Source organism: Rhinolophus sinicus, chromosome 1 (genome assembly GCF_057876585.1).
Source record: "Rhinolophus sinicus isolate RSI-liver-muscle chromosome 1, RSI-T2T, whole genome shotgun sequence".
NCBI lineage: Eukaryota > Metazoa > Chordata > Mammalia > Chiroptera > Rhinolophidae > Rhinolophus > Rhinolophus sinicus.
This window is the reverse complement of record NC_142501.1, coordinates 156,113,058-156,128,887: the sequence shown is the minus strand read 5'-3', so window position 1 is coordinate 156,128,887 and position 15,830 is coordinate 156,113,058. Positions and strand designations below refer to the sequence as shown.

Below are 15,830 nucleotides of genomic sequence, written 5' to 3'. Positions count from 1 at the left end.
ATATAATCACTGGATTTTGATGCTGAAATAAATTTTAAAATAGGCATATATTTTGTTCTTCTGCTGTTCCTTAAATTTCATAAAGTATTAAATTAGTTTCCTATTCCTGCTGTAACAAATTGCCACAAATCTGGTGATGTAAAGGAACACACATTTATTATTTTATAGTCTGAAGGTCAGAAGTCCAACATGGGTCTCAGAGAACTAAAGTCAAGGTGCCATCAGGGCTGTGTTCCTTCTGCAGCCTCTACAGGAGAATCCATTTCCTTGTATGTTTTAGCTTCTAGAGCAGGGGTGTCCAAACTTTTTTCAACGTTTTTTTATCAAGGGCCATATGCGGTAAAATATACAAACAGCCGGGCCACTCACTCGAGGTGAAGTACGTATTGCCTCACCTGGTTTATTTAAGTAAACTAAATATGTTTTTGGAATTTGCTGCGGGCCAATTAAAAATGCACTGCAGGCCGCAGTTGGCCCGTGGGCCGCAGTTTGGACACGCCTGTTCTAGAGGCTGCCTGCATTCCTTGGTTTGTGACTGTTCCTCTATTTTCAAAGTAAAATACCACTTTGTTAACTATGGTGAGATTATGGAAATAATTTAATTTTTTTCTTTTCAGCATTTTCTGATGGATTGTGTCTTCCTTTTATAATACGAAAAGAAGAAAATTATAACAACAGTCTGTTTAGAAAGCAGTATAAAGCTCCGTGCAGCTGCAGCATAAATTACTAGAACAGATCAGTAGGGATTGAGGCTATTCAGATCTGAATGGAACCAAACCAAGATCAGTTTTGTAGTCTGGGTAATCTGAACTTGAACTGATTAGCAGTGGTGAACCATGGAGGATTTTTAAGCAGATGATTCCCAATCAGATTTATAACTTAAAAAAGAAGTTGTAATGATAGATTTTATTAAACTAAGATAAATTTTACTACTATTGTATAATCCTTCCATTTAGATTCACAAAGTGTAATTTAGCTGTCTCTATTGTTAATTTAGCCCATTTCTTCATACCGTCAAGACTGACAATTCAATTTTTAATTCACTTTCCTATGCTATGATGATAAAGCATTTACTTCATCCTCATGGATAATGGCTAGATTGTTGATTTTTTGCCTAAAATATAAGCACAGATAACAAAGGATGTCTGGTTGGTATTCAAATACTACTATTTCAAGTGAACCAAATTTTCTCAACAAACAACAGAAGTGGAGTGGGAAAATTTCAGCCTACTGTTACTATTCATTAGCCCCAATACACCATCACATGATACAGTATCTTCTTAACCTTTGGCCAAGGGGGAAAAACAGTAGTGCTGATTCATTAAGTTTGATTTTGATGGATAGGATAGAGGGAGCAGATTATCAGAAGGGATTGGCAGAAGCTGCTGGAGGAGGAACCTATTGGGTAGAAACTCTGACTCCTTCCCTACCCCCAGACACATGGACCACAAAGGGAAACTCCTGATTTATCTATTTTATAGTGTTTATTAAGTTGTGAGATTAATTTGAAAGCGACGACTTAGGGTTGAAAATCTTGGAACACCCTATACTAGCCCATTTTTTAGGATGGCATTAGAAGCTATGGCTCTATACCCAGCTTATTATGAAATAATGGTGAACTGCTTCTCTAGCTATGGCTTTACACCCTTAAAGTTCATTTCAGTGGAACAACTATTTCAAACATTTAGGCACTAAAAAAATTAATCAAAGATTTCTTAATAATTATTCCCTGATTATCTGGAAAAAATATTGTATCTTAGACGTGTTTTGTTTCTGCAAAAAGCAGTTTACTGTCATGACCTAGCCCTGCAAATATGAATTATTATAGTTGCTTTAAACAAAATATATGGTTTATACTTGCTGGCCTTAAAAATTACTCAATATACTTTTAAAAATGTAAATAATAAAAGACAAGCAAAATAAAAACTGAATTTATTTCTCTTTTCTGACAAAAGTAGTCAAGTCTTCTAATCAAATGGTTCACTGAAAGGAGAAAAATGGGTTATTTACTTTTCAGTATGTTAATAGAATTCTATTCTTTTGCTGAATAGTGTATTCAGTAATTCAGTAATATCTACTCAGTATATGAGTTTTACTTTTTTAAAAAATTGACAAGTAACTGTCAAGCAATAATTAATTGAGTTCTATCTACTTAGGATTAACCTTCCCCAAAATAGATCTCAATTTTATTTTCCTAAAAGAGCTTTAGTAAGTCAATGAAAAATGAGGACCATAGCTAGTATTAAACATGAAACAGTAAGTTCCTATTTAGCTGCATGAAAGATTTACCATCTTGATTTTTTAAAAAATGGAATGGCATTACTGTTAGTTAACATCAAGTTTGCTTTCACAAAATCACGTATTGTATTGATGGATTACATCAACATCACTGCAACTCAAACTCTACTTTTTATTCAGGTCTAAGCAAATGAAACTAAATTTTAAAATAGAAAATTTCACATTTCTGAAAATACTGACTCATAGCAGTCAGATGACAAAGAAGAACCAGGCAAGGTCACACATTGGCATTGAGTAGACATACATAATTTTCTATTATTTGGTCAGATGATAGTGATTGTTTTTATTGCCAAAGACTGCTTATAGAGCAGTGTAAAGGAATAGCCACAGAGCTAGAGCAGGCATTTTCTCCTGGTTCAGTTCTGTTTTTGCCACATGGTCTTAGGGAAGCCGGTGCTGACTTCTCTGGCTACTACAGTTTCTATTTTGAAAGAAATGATATAAGCACGGGGTTAGTCCACGTTATAAGACTTAACAGGATGTTGGTAGAGAAATTTGAGGGAGGCCTGAAGCTCCTTGGACATATTTATTAAGCTACTTATATATCTCTAGGGATACAAACATGATAAGGCACAATCTCTGTCCTTGAGGATCTTAGATATTATAGGTCGTCTTTTATATAAAAAAAGGTGCTTATATTTAAAAAAAGTAAAATACCTAATCATTTAGTTTCAGTCTGAACATATTATAGATATAGTAGTTAATTATGGGATACTCTAAGCTTGTTATAACAAAGAGAGCTAAAATACAATGGCTAAAGAAAATAGTTATTTATATCTCTTTCACCTAATAGTACAGAGGTAGGTAGTTCTGAGTTGGTAAAGAGGCTCTAACATCTTTAACATGTGGCTTTTGTCTCTGGGTCTAAGCTGGCTGCTCTTGTTCCTGTCATCACTTTTGTAACCTAACCAGAAAGACAAGTTAAAAGAATGCTGATTGCTTTAAGGACCATCTGTAAAGATCTGGTAATGGCAGAAAACCACTTCAGCTCACATTCCATTGGCCAGAACTTAGACAAATGGTAACAAAAAAATTAGCTGTAATTGTCTAGCTGGTGGCCCAGCGAAAATTCCAGTGTTATTATTAAAGAACCGTTACCAGTTTCTGCTCTGAAAATTTAGGTGTGGTCAAAAGAGTTGATCAGAGTTATCTTGTAGTAGCTCTCGGAAAGACATTCCTCAGGAACTAAGCCTCCAGACTTTGAGAAAACACAGTTCAGAAAAGGATGAAAATCACCTTGAAGCTGAAATCTTGGGTGACGCCATCTTATAAAATGTGCTGTTTGATAAGTGATATGCATTTGGGTATTGCTAATTTTTTTAATTTTGGAAAGATACTCTTATGACTAATAAAATTATCTAGAAATTTGCTTTAAGATGATCTGGGCATGTGTGGTGAGGGAAGAAGTCGACATGTAAAAAATGAAACAAGATTGATTATGAAATGTTAATTGTTGAACTTTTTGCATAGTTTTTAACTTTTCCACATTATAAAGTTTTAAAAGTCAATAAATAATCATTGCTAATATCTATATAGGGAGTTGCAGATTTTCATACCCTTTTCACAGGTATCATTCTCCTTAAATTAAGTTTCACAACAATTGTTGTGATATTATTCTCAATTGACCTTGAAGAATGGAAACTATGGATGAGCTAAATACTACAAAAGTATTTATGAATTCAAAATGTTTGTTAAAACAGAAAGTTTAAAAGTGCTTGGAAAACATTTTAAGTTTTACTATTTTCATTAGCCTTCCTCTTAAATCCTTTTTAAGAATAAAATTATGTCATACAATACCAGAGCCATTTATGTTCTGGGAAGAGAATAAAGAACATAACCCTGTGTGTTAAGATGCAGTGTAGTGTGAAGCTCTGGAGTTAGAAATCTGGCTTAAGTCCTTGCTCTACTCTGCCAGCTGTTGGACTTGGGCCATGTCACTGAATTTCACTGCATCTCGGTTTTCCAATTTAACAAATGGGATTAATATTTAACTGGTAGGATTGTTACAATAAACAGTAACTACCTTTATAATTATAAATAGATAGAAGTGCTTGCTTTTTCTTTACAGCTGAGGTTCCTCACATAGTGCTTTAAAGAAAAATACTCTCCAATTTTCCTATTTTCCTTCCCGTTTTGATAGAATTCTGAAAGTGTCCGAGTCTAAAAAGATGCCTATACTAATATTAAGAAGAAAAAACAATTCCATCTGTAAAGCATTATCTCTTGGCCAGTAAACTAAGGGTTATTGAGAGCAACCCAACTTCACTTCCAAGGCAAGCTATTTAAGTCTTAGAAAAACAGTGTCTTATTACTGAATCCAAGAGAGAGTGCTCATAGTTATATTTTCATGTCTTTGTATAAATAAAAGACATATAATAGTGTTTACTTGGGGAAAAGAATAATGAAGTGAAAAATACATTCTAATAAGAAAAAAATGCCCATTTTCATGCTCTATAAGCTCCAGGCAGACTGCTGAGGTCCTTGTTCCTTTGAACCCTGAACTGGTTATCATTTTTCATTCTGATAAAAATATAAATGCAGCAACTAAGCACTAATCAGACATGATTTGGGCAATAATGAACCTTTACCTCCGCCCACTAGCATACATTAGTTTCCCCAAAGGGAAACAAAAGACCTCTTCATTCTATATTTTCTAAATTCACTTTCTGCTGAACCATCTGTAAAGGATACAATAATTTGACATTAGTAAAATTATAGCCTTGCCAACTAGCAGTAGATTTATATAACCAATGAAAGGTGAGATGAGTGTGGTGTATTTACCATAGTTCCTGTCTCAAAGATTTGTTAACAATTTTGATAGTAATAGTGTCCTAGAGAAGGAAGTGTGGTCCTATGGAAAACTAAATGAATATTACTTAATTACTTACCTCCCTACTGATTTATTATGTAGCCTTGGATGTCACTTTAGTTATCTAGGCTCTAGATAATATAACATATATGCAGATATATACATATATAGATACATATATGTGCATATATATATGCAAATAATAAACCCTTCTCGGTTTTTAAAAATATTAAATTTGTGATTTATAACACATGACTGAAAAGCTGGAAAATTACAAAAATTAGCATTAATTTATCATATTTATTTTTCATCAGTTATTGGGCCTCCTATTTTTTAAATTAAAATTTGACCCTGATTAATATCACTAGCTTAGTCTCACAAAGCCATAGAGAAAGAAACATCTTGTAATTTTTTTACTCTTAATTCACTTTTTTTCAATGCAGAACTATTTGAAAGTGAATTAAACTATATCATTCTACTTCTAAGTACTTCAGTATATATCTCTAAAAAATATTTCCTGTATAATACGATCACATCTAAAAATTAATAATTCCTAAAATTCAGCCTATTTACAAATTTTTCCAATTACCTCCCAAAGTGTTTTTAACGCTGTTATGTTTAAATCAGGGCCACACATTGCATCTGGTTATGTCCCTTATGCGTCTTTGCCTTAGGAAGAAAGCAGAGTCTGAAGCAAAATGCTACTACTTTATAAGAGAGTGCAATCCTAGGGCAGCAGAAGTGAGGGAAAAGGGAAATGAGGCAGGGAAACTGCGAGGACAAATTTGAGAGTTCCTTACCAAACTGAACTCCACTTTTATCAAGGATGACTGCTTGCTTATTCCTCTGGGACCATCTCCTCGGAGGTTGGATGAACAAATGTATTTCAGGAAAGTCTGTGGAGGAACAAGGAGGATTTATCTGCCAGTTCTTGTCTCCTATTGACCAAAGATTTGCCCCATGGAGTAATACCGCCCTTTATTTCTGGGTTACAAATGCATGGGCACCCAGCAGGCCAAAGCATGTCATACCTCATCATCAGAGAAACTCTGGGCAGGAGGCAAGGGTTGAGAAGCACCAGCAAAGGCCAAGTGGTGTAGGGTGGTATCCACGCGAGGTGGTTCTGATGTAGGTGCTCACACAGAGCTCTATAGCTCTCTACAGATGTTGTTTTGGGCCAAAGGCTACTTTTAAAGAGCTCAGAAGTGGTGCTTGATACACACTTTAAATCTGGAACTGTCCCCCGCTGCTTTTTTTCCCATTACACTGACTTGCTCAAGTGATCAACTGTCCTATAGAATGCTCCACATTCTGAATTTGTCTGACGGCTTTCTCATAAAGTTATTTAGCTTGTTCCTCTACTCCTGTATTTCCTGTATACTGGAAGTTCAATTTAAAGGCTTACATAGATTCCAGTTAAAAGTTTTTCGCTAGAATATAAGTGATGTTGTATTTTTCATCTTGTATCACATTAGCAAACACATTATTTTTCATTGTCCCACTAATAGTGATGCTAAAATTGACTACTAGATTAAGAATTAACCATCTTAATAGTGAACATACAGTTTGTTTTAATAAATATGAAAATACACATTTTAAGTAAAATGCAGAGAGGAATTGCAGCTATAGAAATGGATAGTTTACATTGAAAAGCTAGACTCACTAACCTTGTAGAATTTGAGGGAAGCTATAGAATCATTGTCTAGTTTGGACCTGGTGGATATGAGATGACAATAATGTCATTCATGGTAATTTTCTGGGATTCACTATTATGGTAGAAAAGGCCAACTGGAAGCCACTAGAACTACCTTTACCTATGAATATAGTAAATTAAAATGCACACTGCCTTCCTGGAAAGAGAGCAGCAATTAGCGCCACCATCAAGGACACGAAAGATGCAGAGATGGTGATTCCTACTACATCCCCATTCAAATTGCACAATTTGGCCTGTAGAAGACAGATTTGGAGAATAACAGTGGATTGTTATTAGCTTAATCAAATAGTGAGTCCAATTTTAGCCATTGTTCCAGATGTGATTTTGTTGCAGCCTTTGGTGGGGGGGGGAGCAGTACTTTGTTCTTACTGAAATAGACACTCTCTGCCTGTATTTTCTTTCTCTGCACATAAAGTTTATGTCAAAACCACCATCCATGGATTTACAGAACGGCTTATCTACTATGACAGTAATCCACATAGCATCACTGCTGCTAAAGGAAGTCTTTGCATAGAAATGAATAAGGCAGTGGGACCATGTTTACAGAATGGACCAGTCTGACCATCTTCATCCTAACGCCACTGGCTTGAAAGAATGGTGGAATGGCCATTTGAAAAATCATTTATGGCACCAGCTAAGTGGGATATGTCATACCTTATACAGCTGAAGCAGTTTCCTCCAGGATATGGTATATGCTCTGATTCAGAAAATAATCTAGATGGTGCTCTTCCTCCTATAGCCAGGATTCATGGGTCTGGGAAGTAAAAGGGTGAAATGGGAGTGGCTCCTTTCATTATTATCCCTAGTGATCCACCAGCAAACTATTACTGCATGTGTCCAGGAGTAATTAAAAAAGTCTTTGTAAAAATTATTAAAATTTCTAAATGAATATATTGAGTTTACTAGAATAATTTAGAAAACAAAACAAGACATTCTGTTTCATAGCTGGATTTTTTTCAAAAATTAGAATACTCTTATAAACATTGGGAAATTTTTTTCAAACTTTAAGCCTTGTCTTCATCTATAAAACTGGTATCCCAGCACCTATCCTACCTATATCACAGAATTGTTAGAAAAATAAAGTATGCAAATGAGTTTTGTAAACTGCAAATTGCTCAATAGTGCTACAACTATAATGTGAGAACATTTTTGTCACTGCACCATTATAACAATGCATTTTTACCCCCTTACCCATTTTGTTAAGAAAATTCAGAGCCAAAACTTGCCACTTACTTTAGAAACCTATGAATATTATGAGGCCCAATGACCTAATGTTTGTTACAAATTCATAAAACTCTCATCCTGAGAGATATAAATATTGCAACTGCCAAAAGAAGTTTTAAAGCAAAGTGTTCTGTATCGTCCTGTACTCATCAGTATAGTTCTGCTCACTGAAAGCCTACTGTTGTTAAAGTAGTCTTAGACACTAAAAAAGTCCGGCACATTTCACCAGGCACCTAATATGCCATTAACTCCTCCATAACCTTCACCTTAGAGAATTTAGAACAAAGCAAGATGGCCCTAGGCAGAATAAGGACATTGACTTTGTGTGTTCTTGTGAGATGGGGGTCATGGGTTGTTTTTTTCCTGATGTGGCTTCACCACTAACAGTTCCTAAATTTAGCGGCATTATCACAATTGCCCAGGAATCTCACCCAGATCTAGTGAGGCAAAAATTATACAAGGAGGAGTTCTAGAAACAGCTTTTTGAACAAATTCCAGGTACTTTTTATGCAATAAACCTTTCTGTTTGTGAGCCACTGAAGACCTCTGGCTCATCTTTCTTTAGTGTTGCTTTCTCTTCACTTTTAGTGCGCTTTCCTTTGCTAGTGGTTCTGTACTTCCCAGGGACCCCAATGTCAGAAGGAAATATATCTGGTATGTCATTAACACCCTAGTGTGACTTAATGTGTCATTTCTTTAGAAATGCTAATGGTAGTATTTGAGACTCTATGATAGCTTGGGGTGAGGGTGGTTGGGGGAGGAGAAGCCTTGCTTCTTGACCCCCTAATGACATTACTCAGGGAATAGCTTCCTTTTATTACCTTCCCATAAAGTCAGACCTACATGTAAATTATGCATCACTATACAGAAATGAATTTCAGGAAGAGAGTGTGAGTGAAGTCAATGGGAAATCTAGATAGCACCTGGAATCTTGACTTGCAAGTCCCCACGAAGCTTCCTGGTTTTTGTTTGTTTTTTCTTTTTTAAATTAGAGGAAACGTTTGAGATCATTCTTAGGGAATAGTGGATTGTTCTCACTGGAGTTATTTAACGTGGACTAAATCCCCACTTGGCAGGCATGTTGTAAAGGGAATTCAAACATTGGATTAGAATCTCTCAATAACCTTAAAAGTTTTTTCTATCCCAAAGACTTTATGATCCTTTGACACAGCAAAACAAAATTTGTTTTTGGTCTGATATTTCCGCAGATGGTGACAAGTAAGATCAAAACCTTTACTTTTGATACATGTCTGTTAGCTCCTCCAGTTTGACCTTTACCTGGCAGATCCTGCCCAGGGCGGTCATAAGGCTTACAGAGGATTATTTCAAGATCCTAAGAAATCCATCAGCAGTCCAAATAGTTCTTGAAATTGCTCTCATGGTCTAGGCACTCCCCTTTTCTCCTGTGAATTATTGCTTTAGACTTCTAACTACCTCTGGATAACAGGTCTCTTATCCTCCTACAATTCCTCCTCCAAACTATTGCCAGAGTCCAATTTCTCAATGTAAATCTGCTTAATATCCCTTTGCTACTTCAATGGGCACCCAATTATCTTCCAGATAAAGTTCAAGTTCCCTACAATGCATGTATAAAGCTTTCTAATGATCTGACATCTATTAATGTTTTCAAAATTCCCATTATGTTAGTATTCCTGCCACAAACCATTTGTAATTTCTTCAATTCTCTAGGTCCTCTTATGCCCCCGGTTTTCTAAAAACTGTTCCCTTTGCTTAGGACAGCATTTCCTTCTTCATTTTACTAATCTTTACTGATTCCTTCAAGATCCAACTTTGATGTCAACTCTCTTGAACCGTCTTTGATCCATAAGAGTGTGAGAGTGTCCCTCTTTGGAAGTCCAGTGGTATCGATATGGCTCCTTACAGCAGTGTGTTGTGTTGCAATTGGTGATTTTCTTATGTTTTCATTACTAGACTCTGAGAATCTTGAAAGTGGGGACTACTTTTTATTATATATTCCTCAGTATCTAATTCAAAGAATGCATTAATACATATTTCTGAAAGTAATAACTCTCCGAATAGCTACTCCTAACTCCATGATCTTACTAAAAGCATTAGGTCAGAGTCACGGTCAGCCCTCAAGAGAATTGTTACCATCAAAAATTGTAATGAGGAAAGAAACAAAACTGTGGGGAAATATCTCAAAGGGCCAGCCCATATTGGGGGAGGGGACACTATGAAGGTACAGTCCAGCAAACACATTCTGAATGGAGAAGAGACCTAGAAGCTCCATGATGTTGTATCCATGAAGTTGTAAGAGGTGGCATGGAATGAGAGTGGAGTTGGGGGTGGGGGGTGGAAATGCAATTACTTTCTTGAGTTTTTCTAGGGATAGTTCTAGTGATAGCTTAGATGCCAACTATACTGTGTTCTTACTTGAAGAAAAAAACCTAGAAAGCAGGCCCCACAGATTACTGTTAACCTTTCACCCCTTGAATTCTTGAGGATTAATTTGTGATTACAGTAGTAAGTGGAATCATTTTGTGTAAATGAAGAACAAGTGATCATAATGGAATTATATACTAGTTGAATCATTTCCGATGCCACCCTACAAATTACATTGTATTTGCTTTAAGGGACCTCAATATAAATTAGGTATCATATGTGTACTTTTAGCAGCCACTAGTGTTATAAGTGGAGCCTACAAATTAAGTCAAATTAAAAATACATATGAAGATTAGAAAATACAGATTTCTATATTTACTAGAAAAATGTCCTATTTAATGTCCAATTTACCATTGGCTTTTTCATTTTTGTTACTTCTAGGCCAAATAGAAGTGTTATTTATAAAACCAGCATTATATCCCTAAACCCACATACATACATATAAAAATAGTCTACTGATTTTAATTCAGTAAACATTACTGATTATGAGCAAAAAACAGTGTAGGTCTATATATCGACATGTGTGAGGTATACATACATATACATGTGATACACACACTCATATATATGTATCATATAAAGATTTTATTATGATACAGAGCCTTGTTTTAAATGTAGTGGCAGAAACAGGCTAAATACAGTACATCACAGGTACTTCCAAGATCTTTTTACAGTGATGATCCTCATTCCTCTGCTGTCCTTCAGACTGGGTGGGTATATATCTGCCCCATACCCTAGGATATGCTTGAACAGTCTTCTTAGAACTTAACTTTCAGTGTGGTATCTTCTAATTCCATAGAATTTGTTTCCAAGGAAAATTTATTTTCCTTAAAATTATTAACAAATATTGATGTTGTTATATGTCCATTATATTTCAATTAAAAATACTGAGGTGTAATCAGAGGGAAGGGAAGAATTAATTAAAATACAACAATAACCATTTCCTTTAAACATATCTAATAATAATAATAGTCACCACTGACTAGGTGGTGGATACCTCACAAATCTATGTGATAGTTAATATTACTTCTATTTTTATAATTTAGGAAAACATAGCTCAAAGAGATTAAGTCACACAGACAGTGACGTAGCCAGGGTTTTATCAGTGTCTGACTCTGAAGTCTTATGTTTTTTCTAATTATGTTGTTAACTAGGGAAAAAAATTATTCTTCCAAATATCATAGCAGACTTACCTTTTCCTTTCATGCCTTTTTCACCCCAGTATCCTTTGTTTCTTGTGACACGGGATCTCATTTATCTATTATGCTTCCTTTTCCTTTTGCTCTCAATTTAGGAACACACTGGCTTCAGAACATCCTTTCACAGCAGGTGGAAAACTTGTCAAAATCCAAAGTACAGTGAAGTTACCAAATTTAAAAATGAAGCATGGCAGGGACCATCTCTGGAAGGATACACAAGGAACTGGTAAACGGATCTTTGAGAACTGGATGCCTTGAGGACTGGTTAAAGGCAAACGTTACTCTGTGTGTCGTGTATGTGGGTGTACATGTGTACAAGATGGCTTGGCTTTTTTTAAAAAACACTATAGTCATGTATTTTAAAGAGATGATTATTAATAATGATGGTTATTAAAGACTTCTTGGTTATTTTGTATCTTGTGTGTGTCAGTTGATACTCAGAGCCTTGGTCTGTCTGGTTACTCTCTTTCCCAGAGACCTATTTTAATTTTAATAAGCTAATTTTAACAAGTGAAGAAGCTGTATTATTTAGACATTTGTTGGTCTGTCACATGTCGATCATAAGTAGCTTCATTTTATTCCTTCACAGAAAGGTTTTCCAAATGCAACCTACGGGAGAGATATAATAAAAATTGGTCAGCATGAACTTGTTAATATGAACAAGCCAACTGATAAAGCTAACCTAAGAAACACATCACTGCAGCAAACAAATCTGTGAGCTTGTGGCTCCAGTGGATGAGTTTTTCTTGTCAGATAAGTGAAGTAGTGATGATAGCGGTGATAAAATGCACCTCTTTGTCTTCCTTTGGGAGTAACTAACTGGTAGCTCCAATTGTTGAAGTTCTCTTGTATCTACTCAATGTAATAAACTTCGTCCTTTAATCTTGGATGATGAATAGCACCTCAATCACAGGTTACACAAATGGGCACCATTTCTTTATGGTACTTGACTTCAATTCCTTTTCCTTTTGCCACTTTAGGCTTATTGACATCCATGGTTCATGATTTTTTGCTTCTTTCAAATGCAAAGAAGGCTTGGGGTAGGATCCTTTGAGATGAACTCAACTTCATTGCATATCAGAAGTATGTTCACCTCTAAGTATTGAGGGGCACAGACAATAAAATGAGTTCCTTAATTTATTTATTAGTAATCAGAACAATCATTCCCGTCCAGCTCCTCTTCTAGCTCATAATAATGTGCTCTTTGGAGCAAAGAGGGCTTCTTTTGAACATTCTTTCCTAGTGAAGGGGAGGTGATCATTTTCCTCCTTCTTTTAAATCTCCCCTCAAATTGGGAGATTTTTTTCTACCAATTTTGACTTGCTCTACCACCGAAATTCTTCTCAGAGTAGCACTGACACCCTGGCAGTGCTACTCTGTATATAGTACTGTAATAAATGCTAAATAAAAAGGAACATACCAGAAGAACAATAAGCTTTATGATTAAGTTATTACAGAAAAGATGGAGGACCTCTTTCCTATTTAAAGCTAATCTCTGTACCAAAGCTTTGATGCCTATCCTTTCACCATTCTAGGAACCACACTTCAATTATGCCCACTTTCTCCTGGTTATTCAATTAAATCCTTATGAACTGAATCTTTTCCCAGTGTCATTTCAACATGTTCTAATATCATCCAATTTAATCCAAACGAAGTAAGACAAAACCCATTTTTGACTTACACTTCCTTTACTGCCTTATCCCTTTTTCACCTATAAAATCAAACATATTTTGCACTTGTACATCAATTTCCTCCCCTCTGCTTTATTCCAGCCTCTGCTAGTATTACTACCCCAAACAAGTGTGGGTAAGGTTACTGACACCTTCCCACATCACTAAATCCAATACATTTTTTCCTGTTTTCATCTCACTTGATGAGTAAGTACTGATCCTAGTCTAGACTTGACACTTTTAAATACTCCCTTCCAGAAACACTGTTGCCTTTCCTCAATTTGCTCTTAACTGTCTTGCTGCTCCTTCTTTCTGTCCTAGCAAGTTCCTTTTCCTCTGCAGGTCATTCAATGTTGTAAACTGCAAGTCTTGTTTCTACATGTTTTTTTCTTCTCACTCTAAACTTGGTCCAAACAGTCTCATCCTAACTAGCAGCTTCATTTATACTGACAACACCCAAATGAGTATTTCTCTGGCTTAACACAAAATGGGGTTGATTTGCTTCATATATTTGTATATATGTAAACTTCCCCAGGTTTTAAGAGTCATCCCCATTGCCCCCTCCAAACCCCAAGTAACAATAACAGAAAACACTATCCCTCTCTCTAACCTAGCTTCAAATCCTGTTGATTCTACCACTAAAAACAAAACAAAAAACCTCAAATCTTCCCTTTTCTTCATCTCCATTGTCACAACCCCAGTCAAAAAGTCTCTTAAATTTTTTGTCCAACAGAGGCTTTTTACTTCTGTAATATAAGTTTATCATGAAAACGTGCTAGTTAGCTAGCTGGGTTTAAAATAATCTTAACACAAATTTTAAAACCTGGTGTTGCATAAGTTATTAGTTTTAATTTACAATACTTGTTATTCTCTCTACATATAATCTAGACATATATAAATCTAAATATCACTTTGATATTTAGTCTGTAAGCCTATTATTATACATCCTTGAATGCACAGGGCATACATAGCACAGTGCGTGGAACACAAAAAGCACTTAATATGTATGTTAGATGAATGAATAGTTGTTCAATTCGTTTTTTTTCTCCCTTATATCTTCCCAATTTCCTCTAAGTAAAAATGAAAGCTTTCCATTTTCAAACTCTGTATGGTGACAGTTACTAGACTTTATCATGGTGATCACATCATAGGTATATAAATGTTGAATCACTGTAGTACACCTGAAACTAATAAAAATTGTCAACTATAATTTAAAAACTTTCCATTTTAATACTTAGGTGTTACTCCTGATAATCTGCAAGGTTTCACTCTATGTATTTAGGTTTCTAACTATAATTTAAAAACTTTCCATTTTAATACTTAGGTGTTACTCCTGATAATCTGCAAGGTTTCACTCTATGTATTTAGGTTTCTAACTCATTCAGAATTACACATTATGGATGGTGACTTCAGTTATTAACAAAATAAAGGCAAGAGTAAATATGGGCAGAATCCCTAACATGTCCACAAATCGTCATTTATAGTGATAATCTGCTAGGAATGGCTAACCCATTTTTCTTCTTGAAAGAGAGAATTAAGGAAAAAAGGAACCAAACCTCTATGATTCCTAAATCTTGCAGATAAGGATGTCCCCTTCTCTTTGATACTCTTATGTCCACAGAGCCAAGCCAATTAGATTTTTTCCTGTTTTTTTCCTTTGATGGGGTAAGGTTTTTTTTTTGGAAATACTGAGCTTTCCTTTCCCTAAAAGTAGGCCAGAGTAGGTAAACAACTCAAACTTTAAACGCAATTATCTTGAATACTTCAAAACAGCTAATCTGAAGGTCGTTTTAAGTCCTTACCAGTTTAAAATGAGTACTGAAAGGGTGATTGACATGATCTTTAGGGTTTGCTTTAAAATATTCCAGGTTTGCTTTATAATAGTCCAGCAAAGAAAAAAATGTTTGGGCTGTGGTGGTGGTGGGGTCGATAAAACAAGATTTTTTAAAATGCTGATATTTTCTGAAACTCTATAACTTCATTTTACTTTTTTTGACTTTCCACAATAAAATTTTTTTAAATGTAGTTTTTTCTGTTTTTTATTCTCAGAACTCCGTTTTGCCTATGAACGAGACAGGTCCTGCCACAGGAGGAGGAAAACCGCACAACCTGTTCTTTTGCAAACCTCTGCCTGCACACTGATTCATTAAGGGAGGCTTTATCTATGTTATATACATGTATAAGCAGCATATGAGTATCCGTTTTATTTTAAAAGAAGTTGGCCTTCCGTTCATATCTCAAATTTGGGGGTTACTAAACCTCCTTCGATATTACCCCAACCTCTTTTTATAAGCAGAGTATCAGGATTCCTTCCAGTATCAGCCCTTTTGCACCTCAGGTCACGAGTATCGGAGGGGCGTCGGACGACCGGCCTTCCAGGCCTAGGCTGTCTCCGAAGCAGGAAGGCCCTCGCCTCGTACCCTCTAAGACTCAGTTTCCACCGAGTGAAAGAGCCCGGCGGTAGAGCCAGGGCCCCACCGCCCTTCCCCAGGGCCTCGGGCAGCCCCGCCTCG

At 35.8% G+C, this 15,830-nt stretch overlaps 1 protein-coding gene across 1 annotated transcript in view; it reads left to right on the top strand.

Moving 5' to 3' along the window:
- LOC148759288 (uncharacterized) overlaps positions 1 to 15,740 on the top strand; it is a 32,927-nt gene extending 17,187 nt beyond the window's left edge. Inside the window, exon 3 of the mRNA XM_088795004.1 lies at positions 15,367 to 15,740. Coding sequence (XP_088651130.1) covers positions 15,367 to 15,459 — 93 coding nt within the window. The 3' untranslated portion in view covers positions 15,460 to 15,740. The remainder of the gene's footprint in view (positions 1 to 15,366) is intronic.
- The last annotated feature ends 90 nt before the right edge of the window (positions 15,741 to 15,830 follow it).